Source organism: Paralichthys olivaceus, chromosome 14 (assembly GCF_024713975.1).
Source record: "Paralichthys olivaceus isolate ysfri-2021 chromosome 14, ASM2471397v2, whole genome shotgun sequence".
Taxonomy (NCBI): domain Eukaryota; kingdom Metazoa; phylum Chordata; class Actinopteri; order Pleuronectiformes; family Paralichthyidae; genus Paralichthys; species Paralichthys olivaceus.
Window position 1 is genome coordinate 7,087,171 of NC_091106.1, and position 24,153 is coordinate 7,111,323.

General features: G+C 41.0%; 1 protein-coding gene across 1 annotated transcript; it reads left to right on the plus strand.

The window, feature by feature from the left end:
- The first annotated feature begins 790 nt into the window (after positions 1-790).
- Positions 791-23,943, plus strand: LOC109636795 (heparan-alpha-glucosaminide N-acetyltransferase). Its single transcript, XM_020098727.2, has 18 exons — positions 791-1,030; positions 1,362-1,456; positions 2,528-2,649; positions 3,533-3,651; positions 5,435-5,504; positions 5,596-5,662; positions 7,307-7,389; positions 10,276-10,352; positions 11,611-11,641; positions 11,750-11,910; positions 14,347-14,459; positions 15,583-15,704; positions 16,290-16,413; positions 16,531-16,617; positions 17,923-17,991; positions 21,649-21,719; positions 22,815-22,927; positions 23,196-23,943. Exons 1-18 carry the CDS (start codon positions 928-930, stop codon positions 23,375-23,377), a joined length of 1,809 nt encoding a protein of 602 aa, XP_019954286.2. The 5' UTR covers positions 791-927; the 3' UTR covers positions 23,378-23,943.
- The last annotated feature ends 210 nt before the right edge of the window (positions 23,944-24,153 follow it).

Genomic DNA, 24,153 nt, shown 5'->3' on the forward strand with positions numbered 1-24,153 from the left:
TAAAAGTGAGCGCTGCTCTCCAGCAGAGTTCATGTCAAAGGTTAATGAGGTGCTCCTGGGAGATTGGCCCGGTGAACTCATCTGTCTCATCGAGCGCTCAGGGAAATGAACTGCTTAATTAAATGAGGAGGGGAGAGGATGTGACAAGTGCTCAGCGTTTAACAGTTGACTGGATGAGGAAATGAGATTGATGCATAGTAGTGTTTTGGTTAGAAAAGAAAAGCAACTCTCAGGTTGGAGGAATTGTACATGGTCTGTATTTTATATAGAGCTTTTCTATCGTACAGTTTTTACCATTCACTCATTCAAAAAAAGAATTCATACAGTATATGTGCAACATTTTCTTTATCACACTTCATGAATTGCTAGTAAAACCAACTGTGTCAAAGTACACTTCTTCACACAGAATGAGGGCGACTGGGATCAAACAACCGACTCTCTGGTTAGTGGATGGCCGCTCTTCCTCCTGGGCAAACTATGTCTGACCTCTACACTAACACACCCACCAGCACACACACACACACACACACACACACACACATTTAGACTTGAAATAAATTTAGGACAATCATTCTTGTTTTATTTATCACTCCCTTATGTTTCATCAATAGCAATAAAACAAAAGTCATAAATATATCAATATATTGCTTTTGCATTGTGTAAACACAGTGAGGTATAACAGGTATAAAACACCATTGATCTACCTCAGATTTCAAAAAATGTTTTGCTGCAGTCTTTAAACTTGTGAGAAACAATAATAATGTGACATTTGTCCTGATAATTATCAATATCGACTGAACATTTCTATCTCTATCTCATTTTCGGCCACATCGGCCAGCCCTGGTTAATAGGAACCATACATGTCTTCTGCCCTTTGACCGCTTGTTATATTGGTGTGAGAGTTATAAAGATGAGCAGTGACTGGTCATGTTTTCAGGCAGCACCATGAAGGAGCTCAGGATACTGCTACAAACAAGTTTGACTTTGTTAATCCTTGTAGGCAGCAGCTCTGGACGATACGTCAGTTCAGGTGAGTCTCGTGTGATTCATCGGTGGTGGATGTGGATCAGTCTGTTGTTCTTAATCATGTAGTTGTTTACACATGAGTCTACCAGGAGAAGCCTCTTTATGTCAAACCAAAAAGGTTTTTGTGTTCTTTTAAGCATCTCATGTCATTGAAGCTAAAATCTGATCATAACAAAATGGACGTGTCAGATGTTTGAAATCTCACTCTGTCGATAATACAGAGTCTGTGTTGTGATCATGATGGTGGTTGGGATCGGAGACAACCTGCTGCTATCTCATGTTTATGATGTTCAAAAAGCTTTGTGTACCAGCTGTAAATCATCAAACCATTCCAGGGCCCAGTCTGAGAATGGACCAGGCTTTGTTAACTTTTCATAACCAGCTGAAAGAAGAGGTGCAGGTTTTCTACACATCTGATTACTGCTACAAGGTAAAGAAGTTATACTGTCTCTTCCCTTCTCCTCTGTCTGTCTGTTTAACCTCAGATGTCTCCTATTACTAATACACGAATGATTCAATATTCCTAAACTGACTTATTGTCAGTTTGGGGAGGCTCATTATGATGCCCACAGAACCAAAAAATCTGTATTCCTCGCAGCCAGAGAGCCCTACAGACTCATACGAGACAAATTAAAAACCAAAAGAAAAAAAGAATGGTCAAAATGTGATATCCAGACATTAAGTTAAGCTTATAAAACGCTGCTGCATTTCCCATAATGCAGTAGCACTTTCATTAGATGTACTTAGTGTTTCCTCACGTGTCCAGTTTTTAATGCAGGTTTTATTTTTTGTCAGAAGTCGGGATAATCCATTTCGCTTTCTGTCTCAGATTTGATAAAGCTCCCTTCAGACGCACAAAATAAATTATGCAAAGTTATGCTTTGTGACAAGTAAACAGACTTTCATGTAGAAAATCAGAGGAGAGCCCCTTAAATGGATTTTTAAGATGTAAGAGCTGCAGGTAGATTTAAGGATGATAAAATCGACCATCCCTCTCTTATTTTTGTAAGTAATTAAAATATTTACCAGCTTTTCTAACATCAACTACATCAGTCATTCCCAAGTTTTTTCGGCTTGTTTTGAAAACAGGTTTTGGAACAGCTGTGCATCTTTTCTTACATTTAATATTGTTGGAGGTGGAGAAATGTGTGAGATTTATCCTGATTTTTGTTAAAAGCAAAAAACATGGGAACAACAGACACATCCAGCTAAAGAATAAATCATTCAAAGGGAGCTTTAGGGGTGTGTATTTTCTCCATGCTCCTAACCCTAACCCTCCTCCTCCTTGACTAGCTCGATATACTCTGCAAATTCTTTATACTGCTCTTTTTGCACCAGTCATACATGCACATGTTAGATATATCTTTTATCCAAATACTTATTTTTCACTCTAGACTCATTATGACCCTTTAACATTTTTCTTGTGACCACATGAAGACCCCTGTTATTCTAGTATTTCTATTGGTTTCAAGTCAGTGTTTCTCCTCTTTTTCCTCCTCAGTGTGTGTACCAGCATTTGGCCAGTGTGAAACCCAACAACAACAATGCATCTGTGGCGATCAGCACTAAATTCACTCTGACTGTGCAGGTGGAACCACAGACCAGGAACTCAACTCTGTGCAGGTGACAGCCAGTTTAATATTCTCAAGAAGCATCACTGAGATGAAACCAGTTGTTAATTTACAGCCCACAGTGGTAAAACTGCTGATTTGTTACCTGTTTACTCATATTGACTCTGCCTGTGGGAGTGTATCGCTCTTGTCTGCAGACGTAATATAGTGTGGTGGCATCAGCAGTCTGCGTGATTATTTACAGGGCTGGGGGAGTAATCCTGACCTGCTTTCTGGACCTGAGTGATGCCCTCCTTTAAACCACCTCTCCGCTAATCGATCAGGAGCCTTTTTGGGGTTAATAAGACCCGACATTCCAGTATTGATGAAAAGGGCTCTTTAAAGCTTTAAAGCCACACGTCCTGTGGAAACCTCAGCGGGGACGTTAACTGGAGGAGACAGTCGCCATATTTAGAAACAATCAGCACTGACAGGATACCGGGGCTGAGCTTTACTTTTGGGGGTCACCCGTAAACATGGTGCCAGGGATTCAGTTGCAACATGACGGGTTTCTGCTTGGTGCTTTTTCTGGCGCTCTCTGAGGCCTGCTCCAGGGCCTCTCAGATCAATACTGAGGTCTCTAACCAGACTGTGCTGCTATTGATTCCCTTCTCCCTTTGAAATAACACTCCAAGTGATAGCTAGTATGTCATCTCAACAGTGGATCAATATGAGCGTGTAATGCATGTTTTGGGGGCCTGAAACTGGAGATGGTGGGAAGACGGAGGGAAGCACTTTGGGGACAAAGGCACTAGGTGGTGCTGCCGAGCTGTGTGGAGGAAAATAAGGATGGAAAAAATAATTACATGTATTCATGTTAGGAAACACAATCTCACAGGGGATCAAATAAAAGCAGCGTGCAGTGTTAAGTGGTTTTCACTTTTTTATGGTTGCAGATGGAGTCAGAAATATGGAGAAGGTGGTCATTACTCTGTTTGGATCCAGATGTCTGAAGCCACCAGTGATCCCAGCTGTGCTCACACTGTGGCCAAAAGACCAAACAACGCATACCTGCGTAAGTGCACAACACTGATGAAGAACTGACAGAGGGTGAATGTGATTGCCTTGTTGAGACACACTGACAGTAGGAGAACATGTGTCCACGCTCAGGTCGAGCCTTTTGATCCGCTCTCTGCTTAATTGAGTCAGCAAAGAGCAGAATCCCTCGGCTCGTCCTCATCCACTGAGCAGTAACTCTCATTCATCTCTGGGGACATGATGTGTATTGATCATATAAGACAATGTTTCTTGAAAAGGGATAAAAAGAGAAGCTTCTCTTGTTTGTTTTGAAGGCCTGGCTCCGAGAGTGGGGGATTGTGGGTAATACATTAGGGAGTGTGGAAGGATTAGGGCGTAATGGGATTTTGAAAGCGTCTCTCTCCATAATGTACACTCTACTTAACAATATTGCAGATTATGTTGTAGATCAGACTTTTAAGGCCAAGTAGCCATTATCCCAGCAGATATATGGTCAGTGTGACTGCACCCCTCACAGTATGATGAGCTTCCATTAGCTCCACAGACCGGTGATTATACAAACTCCCTGTAGGACTTGCTCAGCTTAAGTAATGGTCTGGTCAGCAGCTCGAGACGGGTTAGAGTTGCCCTGCTAGGGAATTTCAAAGTTTACTTCAGTGTCTCACATTGATTGGCCGCGGGCCTTCGTGAGGTCATTTTCTGGGCGCAGTGTTCTTCACAGAAGTATTTCTGTGCAGCCGCTATCAGATCCAGTCTTTAATCACGTTAGTACTGTATTCTGCATTGTACCACAAACCACAAGTCACCTGCTGAGGCCTTAATTCTTTCAAAGAAAATCCAAGATATTGAGTCATATTAAGTGTTCGACTTGAGCAAACGTATTGACAAACTGAACTTGATCTGGTTGTTTCAAATACCTCCATTAATTAGCGATTTATTCTGACTCGTAGAGGGAGCATGGCTGTTGCAGGGATCTAAAGCTGTTTCACTTCACATGCTGAGAGCTTTATGGTGTTTTTATGAGCAGACACCAGAGATGCCAGGACTTTCCTGAGGCCATTATAAGTGACTTCTCTTTGTTCCGAGTGGATGTCGTAGTGTGGATTCAGCTCAGGTTGAAATGGTATCTTTTTTTGTTTGTTTTTCCACTGAAGACAAACACGGCAACTGCCGCTCCTGTGTTTCCTCCGTGCTTTGACGCAAGAAGAGCGTACTGATATCTCCTGAGCCGATGTGTCATAGTTTTATAATCAGCAGCACAGCTGTCCAATGTCTCACTGTTATTTCAATGCTGCTGGGACAGATGGGTGAGGGATAATTGTGCAACTTTCATTTTTATTTGCAAGGAAGAAGGTAAAAATAAGTAGTATTTAGCTTAATTAGTCTCTTTATTAATATTTCTGTCTGTAGTGACACAGATACAGGAACATATGTGGTTGGTTTTTAAAATTTCAATATTTATTTGGCAAATAAAAACCATCCTGCCCCTAGTATAGTCTTACATTTTCCTTTTCACATAACCAAAGGCTTAGATTACTCACAGTGATTGCCCAGTGATGGATCGACCAAGAGTTTTCCATTAGGCTCTTGTTTGTCACTTGAGGGATCCCCTTTGACACTGTTTGATTCCCACAGGGGCATCAGGAGGCAAGTTAAGTAGACACTTTGGACTGGTTTATCAGGCCTTTTATCCCCAGTCTGATTCTATTCTGATAGACATGTAAAGCTCCAGACATGGACACCCAGACACAGAGATAACGAGCTGTTTGATTAAACAACCTCAATCTGTAAACATGAGCTTTTTCCTACTGTTCCATCAGCTCTTTTGGTTTCTGCTCTCCTACTGGCCATAATTGCTCTCTTGGTTGTTGCGGCACCCTACATCTACAGGTACCCATGTGTTTTTCACATCATCCACAATGAGTCAGCTTTCATTACCCCTCCATCAGAACCAGACACACCAGACTTGTTCTTTTTACAGGAGGCGTCGTACATCAAATTTCTTTAAGACCATTTGCTGCCAATGCACTCAGTACTCGGTGGATAATGTAAGTAAAATGCTGCCGCTGGTGATTAATATCTTCATGCACACAATGAGATGACACAGATGTATGATTTGATTGATTAGATGTAGATCAATCATAAACCAATCAAAGGATTCTCATCAAATTAGTCCTTAGGTGGTAGTCTCTTCCCAGGATATGATTATTTCATCTTCGTTTAATTTCATTATTCCTGAAATTCCTGTTTTGTTTGACATCATTTAAAGCATTCAGAGAAACACAATGCAAAGTAACTGTACCATCTTTCTTTTCCTCTGCAGAAAATGACTGACTTTAAGCTTTATTGCAATCTAACATTAACATTGCCTTGATCCAACAGAATTATTTTCGTTGGCCAACTCTGCAGCATGAGATGCATACCAAAATTGCTCAGAGACTCCAGTCATTTGGGAGACACTAATGGAATGATTGATACAAATGTTAGCGGAGCCAGTTGTACTGCAGACTAACACACAAGCGATAGAGCAGAGCGTTGTGTCCATCCAATCATCTTGCTTGATGGCAAGAACTGCTGTGTGTTTTTGGTGAGCATGAATGGCTCCTCTCATTCTTCCAAGCAAGATGCCTCGGTCTTCCATATGCCGTCTTTATGGCAAGCAGATCCATCAAAACATATTAGTGCGGGTGTCTTCCTGCTCTGGCTCTTTAAACTGCTGCATGGAGGCCAGTGAGTCAGGCTAATCCAACTGAGAGGGCAACAGGCCAGAGCCATCTCAATGCTGCCTTCACAGCGATGGGGGAAAAGAGGCACCAGCACCCTGCACACAGAATGACCCTGAACATAAAGAGGCTCAACAGGATTTTTAGGGGTTATGACCAATGTGGCATTTTGGACTTTTGTTTCTGTCAATATTTTTACATCTCAGAACAATTTCCGTAACATAAAATCTTTGAAATGATTTTGCATTAGGCATGTTTTTTGTAGCTGCAACAAATATCCTTGAATTATAATCTGATCATAATCAATCAGTGCTGCAAAAGAGGGTAATTAAAATTGAATGAAAATCAACAGAACTTGTCAGCTATTCAAAGAGATCTTTTGATGTGTACGTTTTCAAAGCATCATGAGGCAAAGTATGGGAGCTACTGAGAAAAAAATGCAGAAGTATTTAAAGCTGCACTAATCAATAGATTTGCATTAATGTTTGATTAGAATACTAAATATAATCTGAAAGGGCTCACTCATAGCGACAAACCTATAAGCTACAGAGAATAGTCTGTAATATTTTGGGGGGATATTTCTGCCCTTAAGACCTTTGCATGGTATATGTACTATGTAGTAGTATAGTATGGATACCATGGTATTTTTGAGAGTATATGGTACATGTACCATGGTATTTTGACATGAAATGAATTCTAATAAAAAATGCAGAAAAACAGAAAAGAAAGTGATAAAAAGTGAGTGCAAGATCTAGTTAAAGGCTGAAGTAAATGAGTAAATGAGAAATGTTTCAAGTTTTCTTTTTAAGACATTTACCGAACTAGCTTCTCTGATATCGATCAACTGCTAACACAGATTAGCTACGACGACAAAGGAAAGTTGAAACAACAAAGGTTTAACATACAGCATGTGTATGGTAGGTAAATCATAGGGTCATTACATTGTTTCACTGCTGTTTGTCTCTGCAGGATGGAGCGCATTCTTCTGAAGCCGAGCTGGACATCACCAAAGCCAAACCAACCCGTTTGCGCTCACTGGACACTTTCCGAGGGTATGTGCACCATCAACAACCAACCTTTTTATCAGTCCATCACCACATGCTGCTCGCTCACATGCTAATTCTTTCTGAAGCGGTCTGAGGCATGATGAACATCTACAGGCCCAGCATAACTAATAATTACAGGGGTCACAGTCTGGCCACATGCTCCCTCAAGCTTTTGTTATCAGGCAGTATAGCTTTGGGCATGATTTGTGATATCAGTGCGTCTCGGGTTTGGAACAGTGTGTTTCTGTTGGACAGGAGTGATGCATGTGATTGAATCTGGACTCCCTGCTCGCCTTAATTGTGGCCTGGGGGTAGACACAAAGCACGCCTCTCTGGAAACAGGATGCTGGTGTGGCTTTGACCTCCCCCTCGCCAAGTAATTGATGTAATATTACCGTCAACATATCAGCACACATCCACACGGTCATAGATCTCCTGCCAAAATGGAGAGCGAGAGGAAATCCAGCGGCACAGAGACAGCATCCAGGGGACGACTGGCCTCTTCTCAATCTGTGGCTTTCTTTTGGACGAAATGCTGCCTGAAACCGCCGCGCATATGTGATAAATTCAAAATACCACTTAGTTTATTTACCTTGGACTGAATTGGTTGGAAACATTCACAACAGTGTTTCCATGAAATGATGCATTTCAATTTCCCTTCCTTTTATTTGCACTTGCTACCGCAGCACTGTTCAATCCTATTTGCCAAAATGTCACTCAAGGGTTACAAATACTTGTCACATATTGAAACTCGATTGGTAATATTGGAAATTCTCATACCTGACAACACACTTAATCACACTGTGACTCAGCACTCAGGCTTAACACTGTGTGTGCCTCCTCAGCTCTGTGAGTTATGATCCATACCCCTGATAAGTAACAACTTTTCTACAGAGAACAGATGCATCAGTCATCTGCCATAAATACTGAGACATTTCTGAAGGCAAAAGGCTTTTCTTGTGAGCTGAAAGGTTTTTTTTTCTGATCATTGCTCAGCCTCCACTGACATGATATACAGAGAACTGTGTGGTTACAGTTGCACGTTAATTTTTCTAAAAGGATTTGGATTTTAATCTTGTGCCGCCTTGCTAAAAGCCTGTTGCTGGTCCCCTTACTGTCGAAAATCGCACCGTCAGTAGTTAGTGGTTCCATACCACAGAAGAAACAACTATTACATCAAAACAATGGATTGCCGGCTGCATTTAACACCAGGTGGCTGATTCATTCTGCGCCTTATTTTGACTAAGCTCCAAGTTTTTCTTTCCGATTCGGTTTCAAATACGCTCAGATGTTTGGACACAAAAAGGAACCTTGGTATTTCCACTCAAGTAGTAATTTATTATGACTAGATTGGGTGTCCATGTACTTGATATGTCCATCACTGCAGGTCACTTCATAGATATTTCGCAACAGAACTGTACCCAGTTGATATTCTAATTAGTAATACATGTGCAAGGATTCAAGTCAGTGAGTCATAATCAGTTGTAACTGCATTACAGACACGTCTGTCTGTAATCTGTTAACTATAAATCATACAGGCATGAATTAGGTCTATAACTGAAGTGACAAATGTTCAATGGAGAGCTTTATAGGGATATTTACCTCTCAAACCTGATTAGGAACCAAAAAAAACACGCCTGTGGTGCTTCAGCCTGGACATTATCTGTTTGTGTATTAACTTTGCTGCAAAATAAAACAAATTGATCTCAGTTCACATCATATTAATTAAGCCCCATTGCTCCCTTTAATCATAATTAGCAGGTACAACGTGTGCTTACGTGTGTGGCATTCCTAATGTAATCTGCCTATAATGGAGCTCTTATTCAAAATCAGACACCCAGAGTGGTTTAATCACAAAGATGACCAATAAGCCACGGTATTGCAGTGATTTTCACCAGGTCTCATCTGGCTAGTGATTTAACCTTTGTCTTTGTCTCTATGGCAACTAATGGATATGTTCGTCAAAAATTAAATGATAGACTGTGTGCTTGTGTATGTGTGTGCATGTGTGTGTGTATGTGTGAGGGAGGGAGAGAGAGGAAAAAGAGCACATGGACACATGCACTACGGTTTAGTCTACTTAAAGAGCCCCTTTTGAGATGATAGTGGCCGATTAAAATCTTGTATCAGCGGGTTGGGGCTAAAAGAGTAGTAATGGCTTTGGTGCACCTCTTAATTTAATCTAGGCAGAAAAACAAGAGGAGGCAGAGGCAGATACAGTGCACATGATCAGGCGATCTCGTTCCGAGAGGTTGTACTAATCTTGTTTTGCCTCTTAAAGACCCTCTTATGATTTTTTTTTAACAACACATGAATCAGACGCATAACCTGAAGTATTTAGGACGGTGAAAGAATGGAATCTGCCTCAGAGCAACCAGCTGCATCCACCATGCTTCCATTTACATTCCCCTGCAAGTTTGTGTTGTGTAATGGCACCCTGTCATTTTCCTTACGTGCAACGCAAACACCTTTTTTTTCTCCAGCGTCTGATTCAGTGGAGCACTCCATCACGTGTGCAGTGTTTCAGCAGCCGTGGCCAGTACTAAAGTATAAAGTGTATCATATATTAGCTGCAAAGGCTTTAGTCAGCACTCCTGCTTGAGGAGATCCAGAGGACAAGTGTTCATTTCCTGAGTGATTCATAATGCTTAGATTGCATTACCTTGCATTTGGAGTGTGCCTCTTTACCTTTAATTCAGAAGTTAAAATTGAATCAGAATCAATGTATTGTTGTTGGATTGTTAGAAAATAATTATATTATTATGTATTTCACCTTTTTAAAATGTATGTTTGATAACCCTTTCCTTCATTTACTTTTTGCTTGTGCATGAAGGTTAATCCCATTATTACTGATTTACTAAATATGGCTTACTCATTGTACTGTCTTTGTAGGTTTGCCCTGACAGTGATGGTGTTCGTGAACTACGGTGGAGGAGGCTACTGGTTCTTTCAACATGCACCATGGAATGGTTGAGTAAAATCAAGCACTTAAGACAAAAACAAACTTAGAAAATAAAACCAAAACTGGAAGGGCACACGGAGACAGACACACCTCCACCAAGGCTGATTGGCCTCTTTATCACCACATTGCATTTACACATATTGAGATACATCTACCATGTACACAGACAGCTTTCAAATTAAACACAGACAAAAAAATAGGTAACAAATATTGTTACCATACAGTAACACTAGACAGACTAAATATCACCCCCTTAAAATACTTACTTGTACTATGTAAAAATGGATCTGCCTTCTGATTTGGTTTGACGCAAAAATTTAATAGGTTCCTCCCTGACCCATAAGTGTCGTGGTGTAGTTTTTGCGTAATCCCGCTAACTAACAAACTAATGCAGATAAGAACATAACCTCTTAGATAGAAGTAGTGAGAATATAACATAGCATAGCCAATCCTAGCTGACATTGGGTGAGATACAGGGTACACACAGGGTCACCAGTACATCAGTGTATATTTCTATACATCTTCACACAAAGACTGAAATGAACGTCATTGGCGTCTCTCTCCTCATCATGTCTGCAGCATTTTCTGACCTGCTGTCACTAATTATGATAAATGTCGTCCCAAATCAAACACGCAAGACGCCATTCCTCATACGAGCCAAATCAAAGCAGCGATCCATAGAGACGTTTATTGTTTTGAACAACCAGGGAGGAGAGAGGAGGAGGAGGTTTAAATGTGAGTGTTTAAATGACAGCTGGGAGAATATGGGAGGGTGTTGTGAAAGAGTGACACTCCCCTGCTGCATTTATCTTGATGTGCCATTGAGCAAGGCATCTCGAGGGAGACAGTTGCTGGGTCTTTGGTTTCTCTAGGTGAATAAAAGTGAATGAAAAAAACAAACCTAAATGTCTCTGTAACTTTTATGAAATGCATGTCATCGTTTAGGGGTGTTTCCAATTTAAATCTGATAATGGCCTCCTCACTACATCTACAAGGGTATATTGATTTCATGGGTGGTTTGACTGATGAATTCTGTTCGCTGCAGGGCCACTACTGTCACAAGACTGAAGATATTAATTCATCACGCCTTTTCAAAATGGAAAGTTAATATCAGGAGCAACACTTTAAGGACATAGCTTTGTTCTTAATTCATCTTTTCGTCCTTTTGGATTGTCTGGAATAGAAAATTTGCACTCTGCTGAATGGCATGAACCTCAAGTATCTGTGAGTCTATTGATATTCATTTGTCTCTGGATTTGTTGCAGGTTTAACTGTGGCGGACCTTGTCATGCCGTGGTAGGTGGTAGAGGAGGACAGTCAGATATTTTCAGTCCTATTTCAATATACACAAATATGCATATTTCTGTCCACCTATTTTTAGAGCATCGTACTTTTGTTTCGTAGGTTTGTGTTCATCATTGGTACCTCAGTGGTCTTGGCTTTCAGATCCATGCACAGGAGAGGGCTGAGCCGCCTCCAGCTGCTGCGCAAAATCACCTGGAGAACCGTCGTCCTCCTGATGCTCGGCTTCTGCTTCCTCAACTACTCACCAAGAGATGGACCACGTAGGTACACACAATGCAGCACATTCTGTAATTGTTAATGGGACAAAACGTTATATGTGCATGAGCTTGTTCTGTGCTGGGTAAATGATCAAAACTCAGACCAATTGGCATATCTCATAATAAACCCACTTATTACACGTACAGTTCTTTCAATCATTATCACCAGCCGAGAGCAGAACCTTTACTTGTGTTTAAGAACTTGAATCCATCTGAAGAGTTAAACCAACTGCATTAGCTGTGATATTGTATAACATCACATAATAACTTCTGTAAGACGACATTTCTTTCAACAATCTGTAATCAGTGGAAGAGGAAGTTTCAAACAGTTTACTTCAGTAAATAGATAGACAGAAATTTAGTCAAGTAAAAGTACCACATTAACTTTTCTACTGAATAAAAGTACGTAAGTAGTTGCTTAAATATACGGAAAAAGTACTCGCCCCATGTGGCCTTTTCCCTAATGCAACGGTCCACTACATCATTAGGGCAGTCTCTAATAGCTGTTTCTTCACAAGTGATGATGCCACTGCAGAAAATAACAGAAATTAATTATTTGCAGTCCTACAGATCTCATATCGGCTGCATTCATACCATGAAGAACACGAAAAGCCTTGTTTCATAGATATTGTGTTTAGATCCAGATTTGTGTTAAGAGCCAAAGCTGCAGGGCTTAAAAGTGGTGAAGCAACCGGAAAATCCCCGTATCATCATTCACTTGGGGATGCATAGGGTGCAACTCACACATTAGCCCCCCACCAGTGCTAATGGACTTTCATGGGTGGACGTCTGTGTAACTGGGTTAACAAAAATATTGTTATTGTGTGTGTGCAGTCTCAAAAATCCAGCACCGGGGGACATTTAACAGAGGCAGATTGAGCAAAAACAACCGCTGTGGTAATGGACAATTATAAACATATAGTGTTACACCCCGTCAGCCCCATGCAGCTGCTGTGGAGGCTGCTGCTGTTGGTGCTGCTCTAAACAGCACCGGTGACTTTTACCATAAACTGCAGCTTTGCCCTCTGTCTCCAAGGACGTCCTCTGCAGTTTAGTTGCAGGGTTTGATCTAATAAGAGAATGGAGACATATCAGCTCAATGTTAAACCATTTCAGTGTCAGATGAGACAGAGAACGGTGTTAACCTCTAACACTAAGCATGAGTCATTTCTAATAAATCACACTATGGTTATATGTCCAGATCATCATAAAGCAGCTTGAAGGACGTTCAAACTTCAGTTTGAGTACGACTTGTCATTTTGTTTGTGGGGTTTAGGAAATTATAAAGTAACAGGTTTGATGCATTTATGCAGATTCCATTAAAAACCCTAAAACACATTGTGATAAAGCTAGAAAATACTCCATGGAAGTAAACATTTTTGACATGTAAAAATATTCCCATTCTAAAGGTCAAAGTGTGTTTTCAAGATTATATCTCAAAACATCTTTGCTTCTTCTTTGTCTGACAGTGACACGTTAGAGAAGAGAAAAGTTTAAATGACAATTATTTCCAAAAGTCAAATTCAAACCCAGACTCTTAAGTAACTTGAGGATGTTTGAATTTTAAAAGGAAAAAACACTTTTCAAAAACGTGTTGCCTTGGCTGTTTGCACTGCTCTCAGATGGCTTTGCTTGGTTCTGCTCACTTCCAGAAGAATCATTGTTTTATTCAATCACTGTAAGTGCTCAAAGATGGGAAATAAACATCAGAGCTTTCACTTCTTATTAGATATTGAACGACAAAAAAGCTCTTAATTTCACACACACACACGGCATTCATTGATCAGAGATAGTGTTAAAAAGGTGTTACAGCTTCCTGCAGTTCACTGCAATGATACTGCACCTTTCACTATGATTTTTATTAAAGTGACAGACACAGTGAGTTATCTTGGAGGGGGGTCGTATCCTGCATTTTTAACAATTGTGAGTCAGTGAGAGCTTCCTCTTTTCCTGTGAAAAGAGAGATTTCCGCCTTTTATTTGATTTGATTTGAGCCGATCAATGATTGGGACTGCATTGTTATAACGGCACGTTGCGTGGCAAAGAGGTTCTCAATTAACTAATGTGTAGATAACCATCAATCTCTCGACCAGGAGCCGAGCCAATCAGACCTAATTTGTCGAGACTGAGAGATAAGTGGGAATCTTTGACCAGCTTCCCACCTTCTAGACATGTTCATATCTTCAAGCCTGACACCATTTACATGTGTCACGCTGTCCATCATCCTCGCCCAGGAAGCATTGATAGTAGGATGATTGAGAGGATAATCTCGTGTTCAATACCATTAAAATTACTGATTTACAATTTGCTTAAATCAGCAGTAATAACTCCACACCGCTGAGCTGTATTTATGTCTTGTGTGACACATTTGTGCATTGTTTCGCTATTAATCTGAACAGTGCTGGGTGTTCGTGCTGTGTGTTGTTGGCTGTGCACTAGTGTCCTGGTCGTGGCTGCGGATCCCTGGAGTGCTGCAGCGTCTGGGCTTCACCTACTTTGTTCTGTCTCTGCTGCAGACTTTCTGGAGACAGACAGAAATCCCACTGACATCGGTGAGCAGCTCTGTCAAGTTCAATTTCACCATTAGACACAAAAGAAAAAAGACACTGAGGGAAACTTTGAGACAACATTGAACTAAAGCTCTTTGACTAATGTAGATTCCAACACGCATCAACAGTTGTTGCAGGTATATATTATTCGTTCAGGCATTATTGGTTTAGTCATGAACCAAATGATTGGACAAAAAGAGGCATTCGTCTGATAACACCACTGCTAAAGATTCAGGGGTCCAGCATGGTGTATGATACATCTGCATGTTGAGATATTTCACAGTGAAGATTATGAGATGATGGTTACATTAGATGAAAAGTCAGGGTATAACCAATTCATCTTGTGGGCACCATGATTCATCCTCTTTATCAAATACCCTATGGCACTCAGCAGAGGCCCAACAGTCTCCTTGAATTAAATCAAGTGGCACAAATGTCCTCACACTCATAGATAGATATGTGTCATCAGATCTTTTTATCCAAGATCCATGAACGATTCCCTGGGAAATCTGTGATAATGTCAAAAAATGCCCCATCTCACAATGTCAGAGAAAGAGACGAAAAATTCCTGGAGCCACCTCTTTGTCCGGATCAGCGCCAATATTTAATGGGTTCTTCCATGGCCCACATCCCATCCTCCAACAAGTTTTATGGAAATCTGTATGAAGTTTTTATGTAATGCTGCTTAGAGACAGACAAAACATAACCTACTTAGCGGAGGTAATAAATGACCGGCAGAAAGACTGACAGTATAAAGCCATGCTAGCCATGCCATGTAAGTATGGCTTTAAAAAGTAAATTTGCAATGTTGTGTTTTATGTTTTGTGACATTTAGTCTGTAAAAATACATATAGAAATACAAATCCATACATTTAGCAATAGGATTTGTATTTTTTTGTATTTCTACAAAGAGTCCAATGTAATGTAACAAGGCAATTGAATAATTAACTTTAACATGGGCATATTTGATAAAGGGTTAGGTTAATTATTTATCTTTTTTATGTATTCACTGTTGAATGACATTTAAAGTAATTTTTTTAATCGAACAGTAAAACAATACATTACATTTCTGTGAAATAACTTTTTTTTGTACAGTGTATCTTAACAAGATTTGTGTGTGATGCAGTATCACTGGTGGAACCCCATCCAGGATGTGGTCTTGTATTGGCCCCAGTGGCTGATAATCATCCTGCTGGAGACTCTGTGGCTGTGCATCACCTTCCTCATGCCAGTGCCCAACTGCCCCACGTAGGTCCAAGTCCAGTCTGCTCATAAATGCACTTATGCTAAATGTGTGAATTTTATCCAGCTCTCCGTGCTGAGATAATCTACAGTTGGGGCTGCAGCAGAGGTGTTTGTGTGCACCTTTTGTTGCTGCCGTGATTTATGGGCCCATGGTGGATGCTTCAGAGGGCATAATTAGGCAATCTCAGTCTGTCATGTGCAATAAGAGGAGTGGAGGCAGAGGATCCATCTTCCTCGCTCTGTGTCTTCTGCTCAGTGCAGCTTTTTGTGTTTTTTTCCCTTTTCTGTGACCCTGCATGGGATCCTATAAATAGTGACAGCTTTTTCACATCTGATTGTTTTTTTTTTAACTTCTTTTGTGGCATGTGAGAGTACATGTTGAACACAAGCCTCATACAAAGCTTAAAGACTAGAGGTGGTAATTGCCAGAATTAGAAAAACTGCCTCAGGACCTTCCTACCTAAATTTGCGTGATCCCAAAATTCAGTGTAGGCTCTTTTTCCCCACTCCTTTGTTGTTTGTTTTGAGACTGTAATATGCGATTCCTTGGTCCACACTAATCATGATTACACCCCTGTTTGCTCTCAGAGGGTATTTGGGAGCTGGTGGAATCGGTGATAATGGTCTTTACCCAAACTGCACTGGAGGCGCTGCAGGACACATTGATAGGTTGATGTTTGGCGATAACATGTACAGATACCCCACGTGCAAAGTAAGATCTTTACCAAACACCATTCATTACCTTATCTATCCATCAGAAAACCTTGCAGGGGGAAGTGAAACCATCAAATCAATCTTTGCTGCTTCTTTTTTATTTTTCTTCTTCCAGGAATTGTATCAGACCACACAGCCCTTTGACCCAGAGGGGGTTCTGGGCACAATCAACTCCATCGTCATGGGATTCCTGGGAATGCAGGTATAGGATTAATCATGTATTTCTCTTCATACAAGTCAAGAGGTGACGATTCCTGTATCATGTCAGTTTTAAGAGGAGCACATATTATTCTGTTGTCATGGTTTAGTCCCAAATTTCCGTTTGCTTAAAATGGAGACATGTTTTTCATCACACTTTATTTTGCAAATATATATGAGCTTACTCTGTAAATGTAAAGGCTGACTATAATGTCAATTCTCCCAAACCACAAAATACAAAATGTTTCCATTCTTCTCTATTGGCGTGCAGATAGTTTTGATAGCATTTGTCCACATTTGATACATGTCTCTGAAATTTCTGGCACTACCTCAATATAAATTTGTGAACGACTTTGTCGATAAACCACAGACGTCTTTACAGGAACTAACTGTTAAAACAAAAGAAATTCCAATAACAACTGCTGCCAGCAAGTAATATAGTTTCTGGGAAATGATTTGGGTGGACTGCCCCTTTAGAATACTGGCACCTGATTGGCTGAGAGCACCCTTAATTCAAATGAAACCACACTTGTTCCGTGAAGGTTTTCACATCAAATGTAAGATTCAGTCAGCTGTTTAGGTGATAATACTCCAGCAGCATGTTCGGATGTGATGTTAAAGTTAATTTCTTTTAATGACTCCATCATTTAATACATATTTGTAAATTAAAAGGAAACATTTCTAGAACAGCTTATTTATCATGCGGATTAGTGATGTTCTTTACTGACCTTGTCTTAGTAGAGTAGTAAATTTCTCTGTACTTAAACGAAGGTTATGTGAAAGACTCTTTGCCGCCTAATTATAAGTGCACAGCTGCCGTCCTCTATTGACAAAATGATGTCAGGAAGCGAGGAGAGAGCTTTTGGTCTTTAGACCTGAGTCTGCGATGGCGACACTGTCACTTATAACCATTTGTGTTGTGGGAAGTTGCCAAGCGAGAGCAGCCACATAGCTCAATTCCCGTGGGTGGTTAGCTCTGAGCCCTTCAGTCAGCGGGTCTTAGACGACACGCCAGGTGTCCGCCGCCCTCCTCTGTGTTCGCTCATGCTAATGTCCTCGGCTGAAACGTATTTATCATCACCAAATTAATCAGAGGGCGTGGATGACTCAGACCAAACATCTGGCTCAGCTGGATAGGAGAAATATGACCGCCGGGCCAGGGACACAATATTGACACCTACATCCCAGGCCTATTTGGTTACAGAAAGCTAAATACACGGACGCACTGTGTTGATGGTGTTAACATGGTATTTCTGATTAACTTGATTGACTGAGTTCTATCTGCTTATCTCTGCTTCCTTCTCCACAGGCTGGGAACATCATCATTTTCTACAAGGTCCGTATCCTCCGTCGATTTCTCGTGTGGGCCGTCATCCTGGTATGTAACAGCATACAGAGGTTTTAAACACAGTAAATGAGTGTAAAAGTCAATTGATAATTTGCAACCAAGACAACAAATCTCTTAAAACATCGTCCTACTTCTATGACTCACACACACAGCTGAGCACTTACATGGGGCTTGCTGTTAGACTTCGCCTTGCAGGTGAACTTGGAAATGTGTTTTCCAGCCACTCGGGTATTAGTCATAGCCGCCAAAGCCATTCATTAGCAGGGCTTAGGAGAGGACATGTGTGTGATCTCAGTACAATTAAACAACATCCATGTGTGGCTCTGTTTCCGGGCAGACAAGGGTATCCAGCGCCTGGGGGAATACGCACTGTCTCTCGTTGCCGTCTGCACCTCACATGTGGTTTTAGATCAGAGGAGTTGTGCATATTACTTACAGACTTCAGCAGTCAGTGCAACATCTAATAAAAAGCATGATCAATTAATATACCTGCGCTCAAACATTTACAGTTCTTTTACTTTTACTTTTAAACTGTTCTGATAATGCGGTGTATCAGAAACAGATTAAAGTTATTCAAAACTAAAATGAAAGGATAAATCTTGTAATAAATCTGCTTGGATAGCATTTCAAGTCTATTTGATTTAGATTGGTGCTCAGTCTGGGTGGTCCAAAAACACAAAGAGAAGCAAGCTGGCTCCTTTATTTGTATAGAAGGGCATCGTGTCCCACAGGGAGCAGCATAGTGTTAGCTGAGATGGCCCGTTTTGCATTTCTAAACCTGCGACAGGCTGTTAGTCCGCTCTAACGAGATTGACAGTCATCCATGAGGAAATGCCGGACTTTGCCAAACTGTGCCTGTCCACCGCTTTTATGCACAGTGACACGCTGCAGAGATGTAACTTGTTTGCAAAACGGGGTTAGTAGGAGCCTCCGTGCTGTGGAGGCAGACATCCTGAACTGGCAGCCTTGTGACCTAGAGCGATGATGGAGCTGCAGGAGCTGGCTGCATCACACGGCCTTGGAAATCAAAGCGGTGCAGGATAAAAAAAAGAAGAGGCCAGTGGTCACAGCCAGAGGAAAACATGCAGAAACAGACATATCTCAATAGTGTTAAGTTATGTAGTCGATGTATATGACTGTGGCTTTTTGGTGAGTTTACATTTTTAGAATCAGAGTCAGTCTGGTATGAGTACTAACAATTGATCTATTTATTTATTGGACCATAACCACTAAACATCAGTACATTAGTGTTTAAAAACACGCCGAAGGAACCAATTGAATTTTTATAAATGCTGCCTCATCATTACATCGTCAAATAGTTGGGTTTGTCAGGTCAAGTCAAATTTATTTGTTTAACCCACATTCACTATGGGAATGAGATTGACCGGCTCACAATAACAATGGGTCCTCAGTAGCTTAACATGGAGGAAAGCAAGTCAACACTCTGCAGCCATGCTTTGAGCTAACCATTAAGGTCAGCAGGTTAGCTATTTGCTAATATACTGGTGTTTAGTTTAGTTTAGTTTAGTTTACTTTAGTTTAGTTTAGTTTAGTTTAGTTTAGTTTAGTTTAGTTTAGTTTAGTTTGGTTTGGTTTAGTTTAATTTGATTTAATTTATTTTAGTTTGGTTTGGTTTAGTTTAGTTTAGTTTAGTTTAGTTTAGTTTAGTTTAGTTTAGTTTAGTTTGGTTTGGTTTAGTTTAATTTGATTTAATTTATTTTGGTTTGGTTTAGTTTAGTTTAGTTTAGTTTAGTTTAGCTTAGTTTGTTTTAGTTTGGTTAATTGAATTGAATTGAATTGAATTGAATTGAATTGAATTGAATTTTAGCTTACATAAATCAGGTATTGGGCCGTAAAACAACATTGGACACGTCAAAATAAGGGTATGAGTAAGAGATTGTAAAGTTATTCGAATTGATCCTGTGGTCAAATATTTGTTGAGATGTTTCAGTCCTGACCAAAATGGTGGACTGACACAGTGACATTGTCATCCTCAAATGCAACCAAAAAGAAAAGAACCCTCAGCAGAGTAAATCAAGGGCTGTAAGAAATAAAAATAGAAATAGAAAGATGGTTGAAATGTAGAATAACAAAGCATAGCAGATTCAAAATGCAATATAACAAGTGCAAATGCACAAAAACGCTGTTTATGATGTTTGTGAATCCTTCTCATTCAATAAGAATCAATTGAAATTCTGCTGTGAGAATTTAATGTCATTAACCTCCATTCTTAAATGACGAATCTCCTCCATTATTTCTGCTGGTGTTGTATCTTGCTGACTATTATTGTGGAGCGAGACGCTGGAGGGAGGTGAAATAAATTAGATCCATTTGGCCTCTCCCAGAGGCAACGAGTGATAAAGTAACACATGACTAGATAAATAAACATTAGGCTCTAATGTTTTTTTCCACAATATCTCATGGTTCAACAGTCAGTGCTACAGACAGGATTCATATGCTGTACTCGAGATTATAGTGTTGGAGAGGATATATATCCAGGATCATGCTGTGTTTAGTAATGGATCAATACAGGGACTTGAAATCCTGGTTGACTGAAATAAAGAAAATAGAAAAAAGAACTGGTTGACAGAGAGAGCGGCCTGTTTGTATTGATTCTGGGAGCAGATCCAGACCTGTGTACAACATAAACACAGTTTATAATCGTCCCATGTGTTTTGCTCGTTTTTGCTTCCTTTCTTAATCTCAGCAGCTGAGTCTATTCTTAGTCCAACAAAGTGTTTTCACCAAAACAGAAAGCAAAAATTAGTTTTCATGATTGGCCTGTTCTTGATATTGACTCCTCTAATTCGCTCTGGGCTCGGAGGGGAGGCAGGAAGCAGAGCCGAACCACCCCTTGTTTCAGACATGTGCTCTTGACATTAGCGAGTCTCCTCAGCAGAGGAGGAGGGAGTTCATTTTCTGCATGCACCCAACCACAGCATTGGTGTTATCCACAGGAGAGGCTGCACTGAAGTACCAGAAAGTGTTGACACAGTGAAGGTCTTACACCAGAGCTTGCTGAGTTCTGTGGCGGCTTGATATTCAGGGAGCGGCCATGCATCTTCTTCCCTAATAAACAACAGCCCCTGTTAATTAAAATCCAACGATCAGGCTCCAGAAGTGAGAGATTGGAATTGAGCGATTGCCCCACATACCAGCCCCATCCCACATCCTGCTGCCTGGATAGCCTGGAGACTTAATCCAGCTCGGCTAGGCTATTTCCACACCATCGATTCTGTCATCTATACACATGATGGATATCCACCTAACAAGCGTTGGTTTCTGATCCAGTGCCCCGGGTTTCTCTCGCGAGTGCAAAATGTTTCAAGTATCTAAATCATACATAAAGGTAAATAGATGAGACAATAAACACTTTTATTGATGTAGAGTTCATCAGATCACATACATTTATATTGTGGTGATTATGACTCCAGGGTCAACTGGGCTCCAAATGGGTCTAATTCTATGCTGATGAATCTCTGAGGAGCATAACATCCCAGTGTCGATGATGAAATTGTTTGGGGCTTGGTGTTGTGTGTATCTTGATGGGCCGTGGTCATCTGACGCTCAGATAATCGGTTAATCCGCCACACTCGCTTGATTCTGTTGCCTCGTGTTTTAGCTGCCCAATACAGCTTGCTTTATCGCCCTCCATCGATTTGAAATCTGTTTCATTTCCACCCTCAGGGAATCTCCGCTGCCATCCTTTCTAAGTGCACACGAGACGGAGGATTTATACCTGTCAATAAAAACCTTTGGTAAGTGCTTCCTGACCCTCTAAATCCAGCCACTTTTCTTCTCAAAAGAAAGGATGGGCTTCCAACAGTGCACAAATCAAGGCTGCTAAAACACACGTTTACTTACCTCGTACAACAGCTACTACTGTAAATAATCACCCGGGCTGTCGGGAGTGTGAGTTGAAGCGGTCATACATCCTCCCGACATGATCGCTCTTCCTTACGGCCAGTAGGCTTAAGGATGCTTTATCCTCTCTTCCCCAGAAGCACTCACTACACATTTCAGCAGCCCTGGCTGATGGGCTCTGGGAAAAGCTTCCATGTACTCACAGTTGTCTAACTGCTCCCAAACCGTCATACACCTTTTTTTCTTTTAAATGAAAAAACAAGGCACAGCATCTTGATAAATGTTCGTAAAGATTTGGCATGAAATTCAGAGCAATTACTACCTCAGACGTAGATTATTTTATGACCTGTGCAGTGGTTCCTCCTTCCACCCCCCCCCCCCCTAAATATGATGTGAATCATTTTAATGTTTGAGCAGGAAGAATCCCACTTCATCTGTGATGTGTAAGCAAATTCTTCATGATTTTCCACAGGGGCCGCTAGTAACACTGCGCTCATCCCTCGCCATTACCTGACTGGCTTTTATAGGCAGTTCATCATGCACAGGTTATTGAGCTCTTGAGTATGAGTCCCTGCCTGGATGTCTAGAAGTAATTAACTCGCAGCCAAGAGTCCTTTTTGGCCCCACTTCAGCTGAGATTAAAAAAAAGTCCAGTGAAAGGAGGCTGTGGGAGGCCGCCATTTTACATTAGATGATATTACATCAAACATTCTTGCACTTAGGACCAGACAGGGACATGGCTGGCTGGCACGGCTCCACGGGGCACGTGCCAAGGATCCACTGCTGATGCTTTAGACCAATCCAAGAAACTGTCCTGCAGTATGCTGGGTTGGCTGGAGAGCCCTGATGTTATTTATCTGCAGCACAGGATTGATCGACTCAGTGTCTTTACACGCTTGTTCACACCGGGCTACAAACATTTTAGTGACGCCCAAATGTAAAATACTGGCTTGTTGTTGTAAAGTATCACTGATGGTCTGTTTCTCCAGGTCGTTGTCCTATGTGACATGTATGGGCTGTTTTTCCTTCCTGCTGCTGGCAGCAATGTACTTTGTCACTGACATCAAGGGCTGGTGGGGCGGACAGCCGTTCATATACCCAGGTAACATTTGTTCACACATCACAGAGCTCAATGTATCGTCCTGGTTTACAGAAACATGATGACAATCACACACCTTCAGCTCAAGTCAATAAAGTGCATCTAACGTCATAAAATAGCTGTAATCTATATTTTTCTCCTTACAATGAATCACAAGACTCCTTGACATCTCTGTTTAATCACACTAACATAATTGCAGACTTCCAAGGGTTAATGCAGGTCCTGTTAAACAACAACAACTTGTATTTATTTCTTCTCCTCCCCTCCTCAGGGATGAACTCCATCTTTGTGTATGTCGGCCACTCTCTCCTGGGTTTCTACTTCCCGTTCAGCTGGGAGATGCACTTCCAGCAGAGCCACTGGGAGTGGCTCTTCCAAAGCCTGTGGGGGACCGCACTGTGGGTGCTCATCGCCTACCTGCTCTACAGGAAGAATTTCTTCCTGAAAATATAAACAGAATGATTATCTGTCCCTGTCCTACTGGGAGGGACACCATTATATTAACAGTTAACCATCTCTTCAGATATAATGATGCTAATGTCAACTGATGAATTACGCAACAAAGAAAAGGTTCCGTTTTCTATTCATCCAACACAAGCTGTAGCACAGTGGAACATGAGAACATGTTCATCCATGAAACCCATTCAATCAACACCCTGGTTCTAAAGAAGATGATCCAGTGTCAGGGTGGGCAGCTGAGGTTTTATTTAATGCCACTTGTTTTGTGCACTGAATACACTGATTAAATCAAGTATACTGAGGTGGTACTTAACAAATTAGGCCGAGTGATTCCACTACACACCAGCCCGACCATTATGAGTCTGTTGCCATGGCCACTTCTCCTCCATATGTGTCCGTTTGTGTGTTCGTGTGTGTTGGGGGGAATGTACCATCTGCCGTCCGGGTGACAGAACTTTAATGGGGGTCAAGATGCACAACTCATAGTCATTAATGGGACTGAAACCTCTCACACTCATTGTATTAGAAAATCAGGGAAATTACATAAATCCAATTCATCAGAGACGCATGACTCATTCAATACTTAACTACTTAACTGAAACAGAGTTAATCCTCAGACTCAAACTATATTTTTCCTCATGTTTGACAGTCTTGTTGATTTATTTATATATATGTGTAGAATGTGTGTATGATCAGATCAGTGTGCTCTCAACATCAGGTCAGGTTGTGTGTACATCATGAAATGACCATCTAGTTAATGAAATGACACA